The 19,966-nt window shown below is 39.8% G+C and overlaps 1 protein-coding gene across 3 annotated transcripts in view; it reads left to right on the plus strand.

Moving 5' to 3' along the window:
* The first annotated feature begins 16,514 nt into the window (after positions 1 to 16,514).
* The window catches only part of LOC130928073 (oocyte zinc finger protein XlCOF6.1-like), a 48,535-nt gene continuing 45,083 nt past the window's right edge, over positions 16,515 to 19,966 (plus strand). For all 3 annotated transcript variants that reach the window (XM_057854297.1, XM_057854299.1, XM_057854298.1), the window contains exon 1: positions 16,515 to 16,791. In XM_057854297.1, coding sequence (XP_057710280.1) covers positions 16,686 to 16,791 — 106 coding nt within the window. In that variant the 5' untranslated portion in view covers positions 16,515 to 16,685. The remainder of the gene's footprint in view (positions 16,792 to 19,966) is intronic.

Here is a 19,966-nt window from a genome sequence, read left to right on the forward strand (position 1 = left end):
AATATAAATACTGGTGCCTCATTAGTATTGCTTCACCATAGTTAACTACTAATGAATACTTTCTGGACCCTTTTTGTAAAGTGTAGCACAAGTGTCCCTTAACTAAGAAATCATTAACCATTACTGAATGCTTTTGGGACCCTCATTGTAAACTGGACCACATGTAACCTCTGGGTAGCAAATAAATGGGACCATTAATTAGTTCAAATCAATGATGTTGAAGCAATCATAACCAGAGATTTGTGCATATTTGATTGAAAACAAAACATTATTTGAGGTGACATCTTCACAGTTAGATGCAAAAAATACACTTTGGTACTTAACCATTAGTCTGGTAATGCATTACCAATGTTAGTTAATATATTTTTTATTGTTAGATAAGGGCTAATATAAATTATCATAATTTTACAGAAAGATTATTGTTTAAAAAGGCATTAACTAATGTTAAATAAGGAACCCTTATTGTAAAATGGGACCATATTTTCCAGAGCCAATTCAAATTGCATCGTGAGAACATGATTTTTCTACAGATTGGTGTCAAAAGCTGAAGCAAATCTACCTGTCATGAGTCAAAAAACAGAGCACAATATACTACAACAACAAAAACTGTGCATCTAATCCGAATGTTGTGTCATTTTTGCCTTTCTACATTTTTAGCAGTGGTTTTGATGATTTTCTTTATATCGCCTTGTCTTTGTCGCTTCCCCTCTTGCCTCTCGCTCCTGCTCATAAAGAGTGGAAGAATCTGTGATTAGACAAGATTGTAGTCAGTAATACTCAGTACAGACAAGTTTCCGAGGTTCCATATTTCTGCTCGCGGCTTCCATTTTACACGTTCTCTAACCAAAACAACAATGAAACTGGAGTGGCATCACTCATCAAAATCCCTCAAGATGACAATTTGGAAATACCGCATCCATCTGCCATCATCACGACATGGAAGGACAACATGAATAAATGGCTAAGATAGGGTGACCATATTTTGATTTCCAAAAAAGAGGACACTCAGTGTTGGGAATCATTCATACCTTAAAATATTACGCAATAATTACCTGACTCCGTTTTAGTGTTATATAAGTTTTACCTTATCACCAAACGCTCTTCCAACAATTACGCGTATTCGTTCTGAAAAGAAAGGCGTCAGGAAGCCGGCATTTTCACACACGAGTGGATTTATTCCTAACAAGGAAATCTAATACAGCACTTGGGTCTCAGGTCCCTCAGTACAGCCTCGTACTCCCCTGTGTCTATCAGGAGAAGCACACACCCCGAGTTGCTCAAGAATGATTCATACTACACAATATGCAAATACATGTTCCTATCGACTATTGATTGGCTATGTGATACCTGCAGTTACTCTTAGCTTGCTCTGATTGGTTTAAATTCCCCTGCAGGATGGCGGGGTCTTCTCTCTTTATCTCCGGGGGCTCCCTCTCAGTATGTGGGACAGCCGGGTTGTTTTCCCGCCTTTTGAGACAAAAGGGAGCGTCTGCCCCCCTTGTTGTGGTTAACTGTGGGCTTGTTCTGCAAGTCCTGTAATTGTGCCTTCACACACATCTGTTATGTTATTTCCTGACACTTGTAGGAATGCCTCTGCCATTACATTTGACTGTTGATTAAAGTTATGCATGGTAAAACACTGTTTTCTCTTATTTTGAAATTACTTTACCTTCATTCCCTCTCATGACCTCAGACCACTGAGGTCATCATCACATTTTCCACATTGATTAATGAGTGCATGAATATTTGATCGTAAATCACCACAACAAAAGGATATATTGATTGAAAAGATCCATATTGTCTTCTTCAGACACCCATGTCCCGAAGGGGCACATCCACGTTGTCATCCTCCTTTTCCAAGTCCTTCTCAGTCACATGTGTTTTTTCCCCTTTGAGCGGTTGAGTGGTTCAAGGAACACCATTTGTTTGAAGCAACATCTGTTCTGTAAACTTTATCCCCAGGGGAGGTCATGAGTGGCCAGCTCATCACCCCCCCCTTCCACTTTGGTATGTGACTTGTGACCTTTTTCCCCAGGCAAAAGAGTAGAGCAGGACAACTTACTCATGTAAATCAATATAAAACATCAAACTTCATGGGTTACAATTTAATAAAACCCCTAGCTAAAATAAATGCAATTCCCTTTTCCTTCCTAATATTTCCCTAACATTTCCCCCCTGTTTATTAAATTTAAAACACAGTCAAAGGAAAAAATGGAAACCAAACTCTCATTATACGCTGTTTTTCCCTTTTTTTTCTTTTCTTTCTTTCTTCATTTTCCTATAAATGTATGTACATAGCACCAGCTAGAACTCTTGACAATGCGTTTCGGTTAATCCTTCATAAACCATTAGTTTATCTGTTAGCATTTACACACAAGTAGTTACATCATCGCTAATAGAACCTTTAGTGTATGTTGGGTGTGTGTAGGTGCACCAGTCTGTCTTTTCTTCGGGTGCAGTGTTATCCTCAACGACGTCTAGGAGGTCTAGTAGGGTGCCGGGCGCTGGGCCATAAGAACACCTTGTTGTCTAACGTAGCGGGGTTGTGGTCAGGTGCCCGTTGCTCTGATGCGTAAAAACACTGAGCCGTGAACACCTATTCTTTAACCACAACACCCGTTGTCGTCACTGCTATGCAAGAGAAGACCTGCGTCTAGTTGACTGCTGGTAGTTGCTTTCCCATTTCGGACAGCCCTTGTAGGGGCCTTCCCAACGCGGCTGGACCAGGGGCCTTCTTCTGATTACTTTGATGGAGACTTGGCCCCCTGGAGTGACAGGCTGTGGTCTTTCGTAGGAGCGGACAGACTGCCAGCAGAGCGGAAAACCCTTCCGCCGCTGTTGATGACTTTAGGTGAGGTCGGGACATTAGGAATCAGGGCCTGGTGGACTGGCGTCGCTAGGTCCTTCTGGCAACCGGAAAAGCTTGTACTGGGACTGACGAATTCACCCAGTGCCTCCGGAGACTTTCACTGCAGTCGGGCTGACGCCAACCATCTCTTAAGGACCGTCCCAGCGTTCACTGTCCCACCTGGCACACTGCAACACTTTCAGGAACACCAAGTCTCCGACCCGCACCTTGAGAGTCTATGGATCGGAACATTCTGGCAGATCATTGTTGTCTCGAACTTGTCTTAGATCAAACTGTTTCTTTATGTGAGCTGGAATGCTGCCAGAACCTTTAACAGGTCCTGGAGTTAAACCTGGAAGTCTAAAAGGTGGCAAAGTCTTTCCTTCTGCATCAGTCTGTTACTAATTTGTCCTTTTGTCTTTTCCAATAGTCCGGCAGACTGGGGTCTGTACATGCAATAACTGTTTTTTCGTCCTCATGTGCGTTACGAAAAATCTTTACTAATCTAGAAAATATATCTATTATCACCAAGCAATATCTTTTCCCCAATGCTCTATTTAACTTAATGTAATCCATGTGCAATGTATGAAATAGTTCAGTTGGTGAATTAAAAAAAACAAACATCTCAAGTATGAATTGAATTAAAAAAAATTTCAAGTATGAATTAAATTACAGCCATTGGGCCACAATTGTCATAGTGTCTATTAACTAATTATTAACCAACTCAGTCCTCCCCCTGTAGACACTTGACAATCATGTGGCTCAATTCAGCTACCCATAAGATCAATAATTTTGATAGAAACCTTTCATTGCCCATTTTTGCTTTTCTGTTTGCAATACTATGTTTTGATAGCCTTTTAAGTTTTTCATCTATTATTTTAGCTTTATTGCGTTGATTTACAACCGCTACCTTGGCTGCTTCATCTGCTAGCCTCTTACCGATTGACACGTTATCAAGCCCATTATTTTTGGCTTTCACATTTACGAATAACTAACGCATTTAGTAATTTCATTACATCCAGTAATTGTTGTAACTTGTGTTCCCGTTAGCTGACATGACGCGGATTGTTTTATTACTTGGTCTTCAACGTGCAATGTCTTTAACGCACGAATGTTCCGCTCCTGAATCTATAAGAAAAAAGGTTGGAGTATTTCCCATTAAGATTATCATCTCTGGCCTTCGTTTAAAATTCGTCATTTATGGAGAGGTACAAATCAGCCACCCCCTTAGGCAAGAACCTCTCCTCAGAGGCCTCTCCCTCGGGGGGGGGGCTCACCATCGGCATCTTCCTTAGAGAGGGCTTCCTCCGAAACCGCTCTTTCCGAGGCGCCAATGTTGCCACACGGCCTTCAGATTCTCCCCCTCGGCCTTCTGTTCCCCTCCCTTTCTTCCTCTATCTCCCACTCACATTCCTTTGCTAAATGTCCTCTTTGATGGCACAAGAGGCACCATACCTACGTTTCTCTGTTTACTTAGTTAGCTTCTATAAACTCCACGTTAAACAAATCCACAAAATCAACCAAAGGCTAGGTCAATAAATCAAGCTTATCTTGGGAGAACTGTAATCATATATCGCAAAGTTGAGAACAACGAACCCATCTCTTAAACCCCATACTATTAGTGTTACCGTTATCAAAACAGTTTACGTTCCGCAATCAACCCAAAGTTACAGTTACAATTCTCCCAGTATAATAATTTCCACTTGGCAAATGTCAATATTTGCTTATGATCAATTTTTTGTCAGCTCCCATTTTAATCAGTTAATTGAGTTTTGCAGTGGCATTACTATATCGCGCAATGTTCCACTCAAGATTACAAAAATGGAATGAATTTGTCTTTGTTTTGGAATTTCTTTAGAGCTGACAAAAATGTCTTTTCACCGTTGGGTCACTGTTGAAGATTCATCAACACGTGATCCAAAAATTACGATTCCACTACTCAATTATATACTATTCAATTAATTGTTTTTAGTCAAATTTAGTATCTCAATAGGCCTAGGGTATCTTTTGGGTAAATTTTGTAATCAATTTAAATTTCTATTTCAAATTTAAATTTTCCATATCACAGTGTGTTGTCCACATAAGTCAAAATCTGACTTTTTTACCCAGGCAAAGTTTTTCATTTGCATGGGAGAGTATTTAGGGACAACAATACTCTTTTAAAGAATTAGATCTTTTCTTATTCAAAACCCATTCAAGTCTAAATTGTTTCATGTTACTCTTACCTCTTACAGACATACCAGTTGTCATAAAGTTTTACAATTATCCAGCTTCCTTCCAGATGAACTGTGGTCATAAACTTTTATTACTGTTTACCTTCCTTTCAACTCAATTTTGCTCCCCCATACTGTTTATAGATAACACCTTGTTTTCCTTCCACACATTGTAAGGGACAGCTCCTGTGATCAAATGGACATCAGGTTACATTCGACACTTCCACTGTCTCACAAAGTGTGGATGAAATAAGCATTTTAACATTTGGTGTGCTTGCTACAGTACTTTATTTCAGTAAGAATCTGATTCTTTAGGATCAATTTACTTCACAAAATGTTTTAACTTTCTTCTTTTATTCCACTATGGCTTCTCTGCTATTCTTTAACACTTAAAACACTACCTCTTATAGCATTCAATTCAATTTGTTAATTCTGATCATGATTTCAACTAGCGCTGTTAATATAAATATACCTTTCCAATTGACATCATATAATTTATAATGGAGGATAATTCAACAGTCCAGAGGAGAACAAAGAATGTTTTTTCGTGCACTAAAAAACATCCATTTGTATTTCACTCCAGGTTGGTAGAATTATCTGCTTCCATGTGAATTTTAGAACGGTTTTTTAATCCCAATTTTTGATTTGTGATCATTATTTATACACTCCTTGTAACAACTTATTTCGCTAGTTTAAACTATTCCTGCCATTCTTAAAAAGCGGCAAGGTTTAGAATTGCTCTAACGTCTGCTAAAACTGATTTTTCATCAGCTATTAATATTTATTCATTTTGTGACATATACCAAACCGCTGCTCCTTCCTCAACAGGAGTTTGCTTAACCAACATTTGGACCTATCTTTATCTATAAGACTTGTATTGATATCTATTATCGTTCCCAAAAATTAATGGGAAGTCTTTCTGACCGTTCTTATAGTATTTTGCCATGTACTTCAAAATCTAATTTAGTCAATCTATACATTATGTCATTATGTGTGATTCCTTCTCTCTTTAAATCTGCCAATAATGACATTTCTCTATTTCTGAATCACCTTCTTCATTGTAAATTTTTATAACGTAATACTCTTTTAAATCTAGCCGAATAATTTTCTCCATCTTACTTTGAATGTTAAGAACTAGTTCAAAGATTAATACGTCAGATTACTCTACTTACTTGGAGTACATATTATTATTTGTTTCTTATTAGCTCGATACATCTAAAAGTTGGTCATTTTTTCACCTGAATTCAGAATTTACTTTCAAATAATATTATGAACAATATCTATTCTTGAATGAAGAACTTTTCTAACAATCTAATTTTCTTTTTATCAAGTATACTAGCTCTTTGCTTAAAATAAATCTGTTAAGTTTGTTTTCAAATAGCTATTTATCAACAGTTGATCTTTTCCTTTTTCAAAACATTAACTATTTTCTTTCTCTTTTAGCCATTCTCTCATTTTCTTTTAAGAGCGTTCTTATTTTGAATTTAGCTCAATAGTCTAATTTTATCTCTATTGAGATTCCATTTCAAACTTCTATCCTAAATAGTACAAAGGAAAGGCTGGAATATTCCCAGCTGCAATTACAACCTTCCATTATAATTTGGGCAAAAACCCAGCGGATGCCGTCGAGGACCCCATGTTGCAAATAGGGGCCACCGAAGGGCCGCACTCCTCATGTTGAAAAACTTCTAGGTTTTTCCGATTTTGCACAATAAACGGTCAGCTATTCACAAACAATTCCCTCGCTTATCGACGTTCGTCTCACACGCCCCAAAATTTCCAAGCCCTACATTCTCAGCTCCTCTTTGCTCTGTGCGAAGGGCCAAACGTGTGATTTCCTCTTCTGGCTTGATTTTCAGCGTTGCCAGAGTAGACTTTTCTTGCTCTCTTCATGCTTGCTTCCTCTTCGCCTTCTCGTTCACTTTGCTCGAACCTTCTTTTTCTTTGAGTTTCCCACACGGAGAGGACTTTGAGCTCGTCCTCTATTCTTTCCTTGCACCTTATTCGCAACCTTTGACAACTTCCACGTACCAACATCTCCCATAAATAATTTATCATTTCTCAAATTCATGAATGCCTTTTGATATTTCTTTTTCTCCTTTGTAACCTTTTTCTTTTCAATTCCGCTCAACACTTGTGCTTCCAATTTCGCATAATGATCATTAATTTCACACCACACTTTACTACGTTCCATCCGATCTCCAGAACCAACACCCGAGTCTTTGTCGTCTGCCATTTTCCGTGTTAACCTTTCCGTTCCACCCGTGTGTGTCCCGACAACCAAACTGACCAGATCGTATCGCTTTTCTCAGTCACACTCACAACAGACACTCTGTTTTACGCACGAATTCGTTTATTTTAGGGTGGTGGACAAAATCAAACACCTGCGATATTTATTTGACACGACGAAGATCGAAACGGCCGTAAGTAAATCCCAGATTTTAAACCTTACGGTGGAGTGAGTAAATCCCAGATTTTATACCTCACTACCTATTAACGAGTAAATCCCAGATTTTATACCTCGTTATTAGTACGTAACTCCCAGAGATTTTATAACGCACTAGTCCACACAATTACGTTGAATACGCAAATCCCAGATTTTAAATCGTATTTAACGGAGTAAGTAAATCCCAGATTTTACACCTTACTCTTTTATACTTCAACACTCCTCTCCTCAATAAAACAATAAAATGCAGATTTTAAAAGGATTCTGCTTACCTCTATTTCGTGGTGATCACCGAGAGGAGAAAGTGAGAAGTCTGGCTGCCTCGCGCCTCAGGTCGTCACCTGGTGTGGACATCGGGTCCCGGACCCTTTTCCTTACTTTTGGTCGTCGGTTTTCCTTTTTATTCCCTTTCTTTCATCACGTCGGGGTCACCATGGAATTGTTGGGAATCATTCATACCTTAAAATATTACGCAATAATTACCTGACTCCGTTTTAGTGTTATATAAGTTTTACCTTATCACCAAACACTCTTCCAACAATTACGCGTATTCGTTCTGAAAAGAAAGGCGTCAGGAAGCCGGCATTTTCACACACGAGTGGATTTATTCCTAACAAGGAAATCTAATACAGCACTTGGGTCTCAGGTCCCTCAGTACAGCCTCGTACTCCCCTGTGTCTATCAGGAGAAGCACACACCCCGAGTTGCTCAAGAATGATTCATACTACACAATATGCAAATACATGTTCCTATCGACTATTGATTGGCTATGTGATACCTGCAGTTACTCTTAGCTTGCTCTGATTGGTTTAAATTCCCCTGCAGGATGGCGGGGTCTTCTCTCTTTATCTCCGGGGGCTCCCTCTCAGTATGTGGGACAGCCGGGTTGTTTTCCCGCCTTTTGAGACAAAAGGGAGCGTCTGCCCCCCTTGTTGTGGTTAACTGTGGGCTTGTTCTGCAAGTCCTGTAATTGTGCCTTCACACACATCTGTTATGTTATTTCCTGACACTTGTAGGAATGCCTCTGCCATTACATTTGACTGTTGATTAAAGTTATGCATGGTAAAACACTGTTTTCTCTTATTTTGAAATTACTTTACCTTCATCAGCCCGACCTCGAGATACTTGAATTTTACTCGAAGATCACTCAAGGATACCTATATCACCCACTTTTTTTTTTTTACTCAACAGGCTTTATTCTTCCCTAAAATAAATACTCAAACAATTTTTAAAAAATTAAACGAATAATGATTAAAAAAAATATGTATATAATGCAGACCCATGGAAATGTAGTCCAGTCAAAACACACACACAGTAGGCTATGTGCCAACTCAACAATTTTTAAAATTACTATCACGACAATTGTCGTTGACAAATTGTTATTCCCACTCAATTTTTATTCTCATTCAATGTTCTAGATTGTACGCAAACAATAACCGAAATAAACTGACAAGCTATTCAACCAGCATGTTTCCAAACGCAGCAGTTCAAAACTACATTGCTCATAATGCCTAGCGCGACTGAGTTCACTGATTGCTACCCTGTTTGCGAGTACGGGAGTCGAGGCAAAACTAGACTTTGCTATAAAAGTTTACTATCATCGGCAGCGCAAAGATGCGACACCAAACGGGATTTTACAGATTACACCAGTACAAATCTCCAACAGAGGTCAACAGTTGCCATTATATACGTATTTATCATTAAAAAAAAAAAAAAAACTCGTAAGAAACACTGCTGTTTAGAATGTAATACTAGCATTCAACCAAACAAACTAACGCAGAACAATTACGAGACTCATACAATATACTGCATCTCTGTGTACACATATAACCCTATATACATCAGAAGACACATGATCGACATTAACAGTAGATAAACTTACAGAAAGGTGTATGGAGCCACGTCTTTTAGAACTCCTTACTGTAGTTGTTAGGATGTGCGTGAGCAGGAAGGGATCCCAAAGCAGACAACTTCTGGCGAGCAGTATTTTATTAGCGATCGCGAGAATAGCGTGGCAGGTGGAAGTTTGCTTGGCTCGGGGTAGTTGAGCTGACGAGGAAGCTCGGAAGGGAGGCAGGCGTGGAATCCGAAGAGGGGCGCGCAGAAAACAGGACCTGGGACGAAAGCAAGGTAGTCGTGAGCCAGTGAGCAAAGATATCATGTAAGGAATGCGAGATACAACTGACGTGCGTAACAGACGAGTTGATCGGGCGATGTGGTGGTGCGTCCGCTGAGTTTTTAAGCTGGCTGATGATGAGTCACAGCTGGCCGCTCCACCCATCTGACAATTGATTTGTAATCAAGCAAACCCCCTCACCTGAGGCAGGGCTCAGGAAGGAGGGGCAGAGGCCCTAACACTAGTCTGATATCTCGCCAAACCGTCAGTAGATGGCGGTAATTCCCCATGAAAGAAAGGGTAAACTGCCAACAAAAAAGAAGAAGAAGATCTACTCCTTCTCCCGCCCCTACTGGTAGGAGCCATGTCAACGCAGGGAGGCGCTGCCCCCTAGCGGCCGGAGGGATTCTCTTCAAATTGGTCCCGTGAAAAATCATAAAAACCGGACATTTTCATGAATTTATGAAACCCGGCCGGACCCTCCGGAGGGCACGTAATAAGAGGACATGTCCTGGCAAAAGAGGACGTTTGGTCACCCTAGGCTAAGAGTCACCACAGCCAAAATATTTTAGTATTTTATTGAGCTAAAGGCAGTGGAAGGAAGGAAGGAAGTGGAAGGAAACGCAATGAGGAACCTGAAAATCTCGGAGGCACAGCATCAAAGTTGAATGTGTCCTAATATATGAACACGGGAATTTTGTTTTCATGAAGGTAGATGTGGAACCAAGACGATGATTGTAATTATGATGATATTTAATATTATTTACTGCAACTACTGTTGTGGCTGCAACACATGCTAACTACTAAGCTATATTCGTAACTGCTGCTAATCTGTACGTGTAATGCCTGAGTAAGAATGAACAATTATGTTCAATTTGACTACAATTCTGTTTTGCGTCACAGCTGAGACATCATTCGCTTTGCTAAACGGTAGTTATACAACGATAAAGAAATGTAAAACACTCATCGATTACAAGTCACACAAAATGCAAGTGTTCCAATTTAATTGTTTACAGGTGGAAACGCTGTTAGGCAAAGGAAGACAATTTGATGAACAACTTACTGTACGTTGATGGACATATATCGAGATGACGTGCATTCAACTTTTTACACGTGCTGCCTTAAGTTGTGGATGACTGATGATGGAAGGCTCGAGTTATGCTCCACCTACGTTAATATTTTTCTAATAATTTTATAAATTGTGATTTATTGACCTGTTTTGCACATGCAAAAATTGTTAAAAACAAGATAAGAAATGGAATTATGTTGTCCAAAAGTTTTATTGTGACCAATATCTGTAGTAAATAAAAGAATTACATATTGCTTGTGTTTATATGGATCCACATGGGTAATGAGCTCATAATATCATAACTATAATCTAATCTATCTGTCATATTATTTGTAATTTCGCCTCATTTTGGTCACTCAGGTGGCAGGTGTATCAATATCCACCTCATGTCAACACAGGTTGCACAAACTGTTAGAATTTTGTCCACGAACGATCAACGAACTGATAAAATATTTTTAAGCGAGCCACATCCTTAATTTATTATCTACTGATGCCTTAGATTTAAGGAGTATGGCGAGTTAGATCCACACTGCTCCTTTTCTAACAGCTGGTCACTGGTCAAAACATTCAGCTTCCAACCAAGTAGTGTATGTAGGCGCTTCCACGAGTTGACACAACCACGCACAGCACAGAAAATGCTGAATCCATTTTTGATGATTCTGTGGGTTGCTCTGGTTTGATTTTACAATTTGTCTAACACCCCTTACTTCAGCCACACTTCATGTCATTCTGCCTAAGTTGGAAATCTGTAGCAGAATAATGTCAAAGATGGTACCGCCCATGTTTCGCTCAGGAAACTTGTCTATACTGCAAACAGATCAGACACACGCAAATAGACACAAACCTTTCAGCTGCTTGCTGGCCAGGCACAGAAACAGCAGACTTGCGAGTAGTTCACCAGGGCCCGGGCAAGAGTTTCTTTTTTGATTTTAATGAATATTTTGGAGAAGCCTTGTCTGATGGATGCAGTCGGGAGTACAGCTTCAATATCTGGGAGATTTCATGTGTTGACAGTGCTGTGACATTTCAATTCAGGCTAAAAAACACAGCCAGATCATCCACTGCCTCCCAACCGGGTACTCCTCTTTGGTCGAATCGATTATGTTGGCAAAAAAGCACACAAAAACATCCTTACAAAACTTATGTAAAAGTAGAGATGAATTCATCAGTGTGTCTTTGATCAAATGCAAGTTTACCGGGGGTCTATTTCCGAAGCCCACTTGAGTCCATGTTATCCAATGATCTCTTAACAGTGCTGCGAACAGAGCTGTGAGAGACACTGCTGTCAAATGTGGTCTCCCGGAGGAAGAAATGGAAGGCTATGGTTTTAAATAAGACAGTGAAAGGTTACAACATGAGAAAAGTTTGATTGTAATTACACATACACAAAAAGGCTAACCATAAAAAACAAATAAGGCTATATTAATAATCTTAATAAAAATGCTATTTGTGTAAATTAATTAATTTATCAATCCAACATTTTAAAGTGTGTTTAACTATTTGTCAACCTACTCATAAGCAGTTATGTATTTAATAATAATCATTTTAGTTCGTGGTTTTCATGAAGCTCAATGATGCTTTAGAAGAAGGATAAAAACGTAATCATAAAAATAACAATAAAATATTAAAATAAAACAATCATAGAATTAGAAGTTAAATTTGTGGATTAGAATCACATAAATAAGAGAAGAAGACAGAGACACAAATGTGAGAATCAGAAAGTAGATCTGAACAGATGAGGTTTTGGAGTGATTTAAAGGGAAGGAGAATTCAAGCTATTGTTCTTGAGGTGACGTTAAAGGGCTAGTTCCTTGTGTCACGTAAAGTGAAATATTACGTATGTGCCTATAGACCCTACTCACCTACATCACGAAATGACGTGTCGCTGTATCCGGCCGCCATATTGTCTGTCATTTTTTAGCCCTATTCTCAATGGTTTCAATTAGTCGTGCAATTTATAGAGCAATTCATGGAAGCCCTGGTGTTATCTGACGCTGTAAACTCATTGGATGCGTTGCATAAAAGGCTTTATGTGGAAAAGCTTCAGTTTATCCATTCGCCAGATCCATATTTGATGCCTAAATCGATGTTTTTCGATCCGCTGTCCTCGCCGTCTTCTGCTACCCTGATATTTACTACTATCTTGTCCACACAAAATCAGCCTATTCTCACGAAAGTTTGAAAAACTTTAAGAGCTTGGAGGCTCATAAATACTTCGTTGCTGGTTGGGTGAAACAGGTCCTCGTCCACGAAAATTCGGCAGGAATCTATCATGTGCTCGGGAAGGTGAGTTACGAAATTTTCAATTCAAAATCTTTTGTTCTTGCTAACATCCACTGTCAAGTCTAATGTATTTCATGTCATTTGTCAATGGAGCTAGGGCTTTTAATGTTTATATGGTGTAGCGATAGCACTCTCACCACATACATATATAATATGTAATAAATATGAAGTGCGATAGCACTACTCCAGATTGTCCCTAGTTGAATTTATTTTTTGGCTTTTGACCTCAATAGTGAAATTGTAAATTAATTGTATGACAACTGTCTTATTATCCCCTTATAATTATATATTTTCAGGTAGTCCATTCACAACGTCTGAATGTATGTTGTCGGCGATTAGCCTAGCAATGATCTTAATTGTGGTTGTCAGCCAAAAACCCTCTAAATATATATTAAATGCATCTTACCAGATATAAAATGACTACTACATAATCTGTGGTAACCGTTTGGAGCCCAGTTTTCTCGTCGAATTGCAGCAGCCAGTCTCGCGCTCCTCTCCGGGTCTCTCGGAATTCGGTAGAACTTCAAGTCTCTCCGTCTATCTTCTCTGTTATTGCAACCGACCGCCACACACGCCTTCACCATTTTGATTATTAATGTTAACGAGCAGAAAAACACGCCATAAGAGGAGGAATTTACGTAGCGGTAATGCATCAACCGTGACGAGTTGACGGACAATATGGCGCGGGGGCGTGGTTGTGACGTCATGTGAGTAGGGTCTTTTCACAGACGTGCTTACGTTTATATGCCTGAGCTACAGCGCACATGCGCACGAGCACGCAGAAGTGTTGTTGTGAATGAATGGCGGACGCAAAATAAAGACGTGTGAAGTTATACCCCACATAAGAGCCTCACAGCATCCTTTGTTGTAATCGGAAATAAGATCAAGAGCGTTCAAAAACGCCACACCTTGTAAGGACTAATTGTAAACAGGGTGGTGTGCCGGTAATTGCCTTACATTCATCCAAATCTTCCTTGATGTACAAAAAAATGAGGAATAGGGAATGGGACGTACTACGTCATTGTTTGGACGCGCCTCCATGCTGATAATATGCTTTACTTCCGGTCCGCCAAACTCAACGGGGATTGTAACGTGTGGTAGTGCGAAGCTAATTCCTTCGGTGTATTAGAAAGAAATTATGGGTGTGTATTGTTGTGTTACCGGGTGCAACAGCTTCTCCTACGACAAAAAAAAAAGGGCGAGGAAAACTGGACTCTCTTTTCACCGTTTTCCTGCATGGAGGACCAAATATCAGATCACGAAGGCACGACGGATGGCTGGGGCGCAGCGGTTCATCGGAAAAGCATTTCTCTTGATCATATTTCTGCTGGAATGAGAGTGTGTTCCCATCATCTCTACTCTTGTAAGTTGAACGATTTATCCGTTTTGGTTTCAATACGTTTTTTTTTTTTTTTTTTTTTTTTACCATTGTGTAAATCTGCCTTGGTAGCAATGCTAACCTGAATGCACGCTGAAACTTCTGTTTGCTGTGCTCTTACAAACACGAGCCCAAGTGTTGTTGTGAAAAGTCAATAAAATATGAATACCAAAACATGACTCGAACAACTTCTTGACAAACTGTAACTGCTTGTTGTTTACTTCAGGTCTTCATAATAAACAGGTGTAATAATTACAAAGTCAGGTGACTTAATTTTGTTATTCTATTTGGAATATGCATTGACAATTTTTGGACAGTGTTGTAGACAAGAATTGGGATTGATACGTTGCAATAGATTTATTTCAAGTAATGCAATTTCTCCAACACGATATTTGAATTGACGGTTTAAAATCTTTAAATTAGTGCAAACAAGGCCCACCCTCTGACGGGGGCAGCAAATATTATATAATAAATTATAAGTAATATACAAATACAAGATTACAATAAACGTGTCTTTGTCAAAGCAGTTTAAAACACTATTTACTGGCCTTGGGTAAATTGCCAGACAGAATAAATATGTGCTTTAAAGTTCTTGCATTTCCATTTTCAGTATTGCAAGTACTAGTCTCCAACACAGTATTTGAACTGACAATTTAAAATCCTTTTAGTACAAAATGGCCCACACTTTGGCAGGGGGCAGCAAATATTATAATACATAATATATTATAAAAAGCTATATACTATATAAATACAAGATCACAACAAAACCTGTATTTTTTTTTTCAAAGCAGTTAAAAAACATCCAGTGGCCTTAGGTAAATAATGGTGTATAAATATCTACTTTACAGTTCTTGCATTTCTATTTTAGGTATTGCAACTTTTCCAACACTATTTGAATTGACAGTTTAAAGTCTACATTAGTGCAAATAAGAATATTATAAATTAAAAATAATAATAGAATATATAAATTCAACATTACAATGAAACGTGTCTTTGTCAAAGTGGTTAAAAGAAAAAAAAAAAAAAACCTTCACTGGCCTTAGTTAAATAGCCAGGCAGAATAAATATGTGCATTAAAGTTCTTGCATTTTCACAAGTTAAAAGCCCGCAGATTTTCGACAAGAAGGGCAGACCCAGATGGCGTCTGCTGCAGGGGCTTGCTTGAGTCCGACACAGGACAAATGGAACCACTCCATTGAACAAATTTTCTTTGTCAAATGATCCAAGAAGAGAGATGGTGACCAATCGGGATGTGTCGTCAGCAGGTTTACCTAGGAACACATCAGGTAGGTGAGTCGTAGTAGGCGAGCATTGCTACCGAGGCAGGTTTACACAACGGTGTAAAAAAACAAAAACGTATTGAAACCAAAAGTGGATAAATCGTTCAACTTACAAGAGTAGAGATGACAGGAACACACTCTCATTCCAGCAGAAATATGATCATAAGAAATGCTTTTCCGACGAACCGCTGCAATCCAGCCATCCGTCGTACCTTCGTGATCTGATATTTGGTCTTCCATGCAGGAAAACGGTGAAAAGTGAGTCCATTTTTCCTAACCCCTTCTTTTTTGTCGTAGGAGACGCTGTTGCACCCGGTAACGCAACAATAAGCACCCATATTTTCTTTCTAAAACACCGAAGGAGTTACCTTAGCACTACCACACGTTACAATCCGCATTGAGTCTGCCGGACCGGAAGTGAATCATATTACCAGCATGGAGGTGCGTCCAAACAATGACGTAGTACGTCCCATTCCCTATTAGAGGCTTCAAGATTTCTGATTTTACGTCATTACGCTTTTTAAGTTTTGAGGAAAATACAGTATTTGTCAAACGTCATTTTTTGTGTGTCAGGTAAAACTAAGTCTATAAAATAAGAAGGAAAATGAACATTTAAGCGAGTAAAACGCACAAGAATTGAACTCCTCAGCCTCCCTTTAAGTAGGCGTGTCGCAACCCAATGTGAGTCCCGACAGGATTTGAGTGGAGCATGCGCAGTAGCGGAGCTACTCACGGAGCTAGTCTCTCTTGGATTTGTCTGCCCATGCGCGCCGCCATCCGGTCGCCACACACACGGTTGGTTACCTTTGCAGAAAATAAAACGTGCTCAGCAACACGCTGCTTTTTGTGCGCAGTTAACCCACTAAGGTCGCGACGCAGGAAGTTCAGAACTACTTGAGTGGAACAAAACCGAAAATTTTGGTCCGTCCATCTTCAAGTGGTCTTTGTGCGTGTTGAAGCTTCGGAGCATACTTAGCTTAATTTAGCTTGCGAACACAGTGCACGTGGTTCGACGCTTGAACATCAAGTTGGAGCCTTCTGAAGTGTGCAAAATGCGCGCAAGAACGACGCCAGCCGCAAAGTTCGAGGCGGAACTTTGTCATCAACGCTCGACTTCTTGCAAAATGCAAGTAAAAGTTGTGCCTTGCACACTACCAGGTTGGTTCACCGATTCGGTAAATGCTATTCATTTTCGTCCCCATGGTATTTGAATTAAAAGAAGAGCATTCAAGGCTAGACCTTCCTGGTTAAATGAATTGGACGTCTATCGTTTTGAATCATAAAAATAATCCTTGATTGATCCCCCATAGGGGAAATTTTAACACCCGGGTGGTTTGAAGTTCCGCTCTTCCGACCCTAAATGGCATACCGTACGCTAGCTATTTTTAGACCGTGACGTCGCATCGTAAAGCCGAAGTGGGATATTATAGACCCGCCCTCGCATCGACACAACGTAATTTGTGCTACTTTTCTCCGGTAATCTTTCAAAAACGAACATGCACATCACGCATTGCTTTTTTGGAACTTGTAGAAACGACTCTAGACATTACGACACATGAAGGATGTCTTCTTCATACGTTTCCGGAAACCAAAAACTTGGAAGGAAAAAATGTGAAGACCAAATCAACTTGCGCGGACTTTAACACCAGCTCGGTTAATCCATTCACATTTCATATGCAGTAAACATTATGTTGGGTTGGCATGGTCTTTCAGAGGACAAAGAGGTAAGCCATTTTTATATTTTTAACTTATTTTTTTAGCGTAACGTTGTGCCGTACTGCTTCTGTCTGATAATGAATGACCTGATGACTGTTACCATTTCTGTTATATATACAAAAAAAAACAACTTTAGTAAGGGGGAATTGTAAATAAATTATAGAATTAAGATTTGTTATCAATGGGAAAAAAAAAAGTGTTCGTTGGCTGTCACTGAGTAGCATTTGCGATCGCTACACAAAGCTAACTAAATTACCCCCAGGAACCGTAAGAGACGTAGGACAACCAGAGGTTATATAAGAAAGTCAGGACTGATGGTAAAGGATCGCTTGTTGAAACAGGAGAATGTCATTGTCAGTCGCGTCGATAAAAAAGATAAAGTTATGCTTAGGTCGGCTCGTTTTTTTCCCCCGTCTTTTTCAGCCTTCGACACTAAAGCCATCTCTTTAACTGAACATTTTTATGTTCTTCCACATCTTTGCCAGTCAATTTGGCACCAGGCACATCATTTTCAGAGAGAATTGGTAGGTTTAGCTCTATACATCTCCTCCATACACGATTTCCATTCATTTCCTATTAGGGACAAACCACAGTAGCTAATGTCATAAATATTAATGAGCAGAAGTGACGTGTTGCTTGCGGTACGCCATTGGCTAGATTGACCATAATTTGATTTCCAAAAATGGACACTTGTTACGGCCTCGAGTTAAATTTTGCTCTATGATTTGTGTCTTTACTATTCAATCAAAAATAAAAAGTTGCTTCAATCTAAATAAGTCACTTCAATTAAAAACAAATATGTGTTTGAATCAGAGGTTGCGCTAGACTTTTTCGTTGTCTGTCATTTTGACTGACAGGGTCATAAAAATCCGGTCATAATCTATTTTTACCCGTCACTTAAATTTTTAAAATGATGATAATGACATTGTGGTGACCCTTTGTTTGGCATAATTCACCTTCCGTACTTGTGTGTCCATTTGGCCGAGCGCATTACCGGCTACGACACAGTCACGTGACAGAGACACTTAAGAGCCGTGCGCGTTCCGGCTTGAATAGAGAGTTCACAGAGAGCAGCAGCGCTACAATGGCTGGACACAGCAATTCGAGCTAACAAGACTCTTAACATTGCATACCGCTTCAACATATTCAATAGTATTTAGTTTTCATTCATTTTAAATTAATATTCTGTCCGAACAAGCTTAACAGAGATTCCACACCGTGCCATCACACATCAAGCAGATGAATATGTAACTTTTTTCTCCACAGTGACAAAAACAGCTGACTGTGGCCCCAGTAGGTAGGCAGGCTGCATATGGAACAATGAAATTAACAGTTCACTTGCTGTGGCCTGAACGGAGTCTTACACCTTCCTCCTGGTGCGCATGGACTTGAATTGCGTGCCCGCTTGTGCAGTCCCTGTTTTTTTACTTTTTTTCTCTTTTATCAACACCATCGTCGTTTTGGGGCTTTTTGTAGAAACTTCGGACACTTAGTTGCCTTGACATTTTTCAGAGTAAGGCCAACGACGTCATGCATCAAGAGAGACAATAGCTAATTAATATGCTCACTCGCCACCCTGTGGTCTGGGGTGTGAATTGCAACCTGTCAAAATGACAGATGGACTTCAGTTTTTTTCCGTCACCGTTTTAAAAAAAATCGGTCAAAGTCGGAAAATATTCGGTTAACTAAGCCTGTCGCAATATGCAATAATTCCATTTATCGCGCGATATATAAAAATGAAGGCGATAATTTTTCCGCTGCGATTTATCGCCTCGCGTGGACGTGCGTGCGCGCGTGCGGCAGACGTGCTGTTAAAAGTTCGTGACCAACTGCGCAAAATGCATCTTCGTTCCAGGTCCGGCAAAAACTAGCCAATCGTTCCCACTATATCCTATTGTTAAATGTATACCGGCCTCATCAGCGCTCAGGAGTGACTGTGGACCATCTATGGCGCGCCGGTGTTGTTGACGTGTGGGCACTCCCGTCAGGAGTGACATTTCTCGCGGGGCGGCTATTTTTCGACACAACGCTGGATATTTACAACGAACTCCGCCAAAACATTGTTACCGACTTGGCTGCAACGAATAACCTCATTTTGACAACAAACAGCTGAATGAAATTAAGAGCGCTGTGCTTCAAACTCGTCCTGTTTATGAAAGCCGTCATATGCTGGTGTTGTGTAGTAATGAGCAGACTTGACTTCAGCGGCGCATGCTAACTTTTTTAATGCGCGGTTGCGCGCACACACTAGATATCATGAAAAGGCAAACTAGATGTGTTTAGTCCCATGCCATTGGCTACGTGAGCCCAGAGTGATTATGGGACATGTAGTCCATATACTACATCGATGAATTCTAAACTGTCATTTGTCACATGAGGTTAAGAAGGCCAAATCAACCCATACCAGTGACTAGAGATAATGTTGCAAATATGGTTAATTCAGTACGTGACACAGATGGATTCGGACCATAAATAGGATGTCTTGCTCATGTAGTAAACCTAGCTGCTAAGAGAGCTGTAGCAATCAACAGTGTGCCCTGCCTCAATTTACAAACAGTAAAGATTGTTCTCAGCACTTTTATACAAATTTTTTTCATATCAGTAAGAAGTAAGCACG

The sequence above is a fragment of the Corythoichthys intestinalis genome, chromosome 13, assembly GCF_030265065.1.
Source record: "Corythoichthys intestinalis isolate RoL2023-P3 chromosome 13, ASM3026506v1, whole genome shotgun sequence".
In the NCBI taxonomy this organism is placed as follows: domain Eukaryota; kingdom Metazoa; phylum Chordata; class Actinopteri; order Syngnathiformes; family Syngnathidae; genus Corythoichthys; species Corythoichthys intestinalis.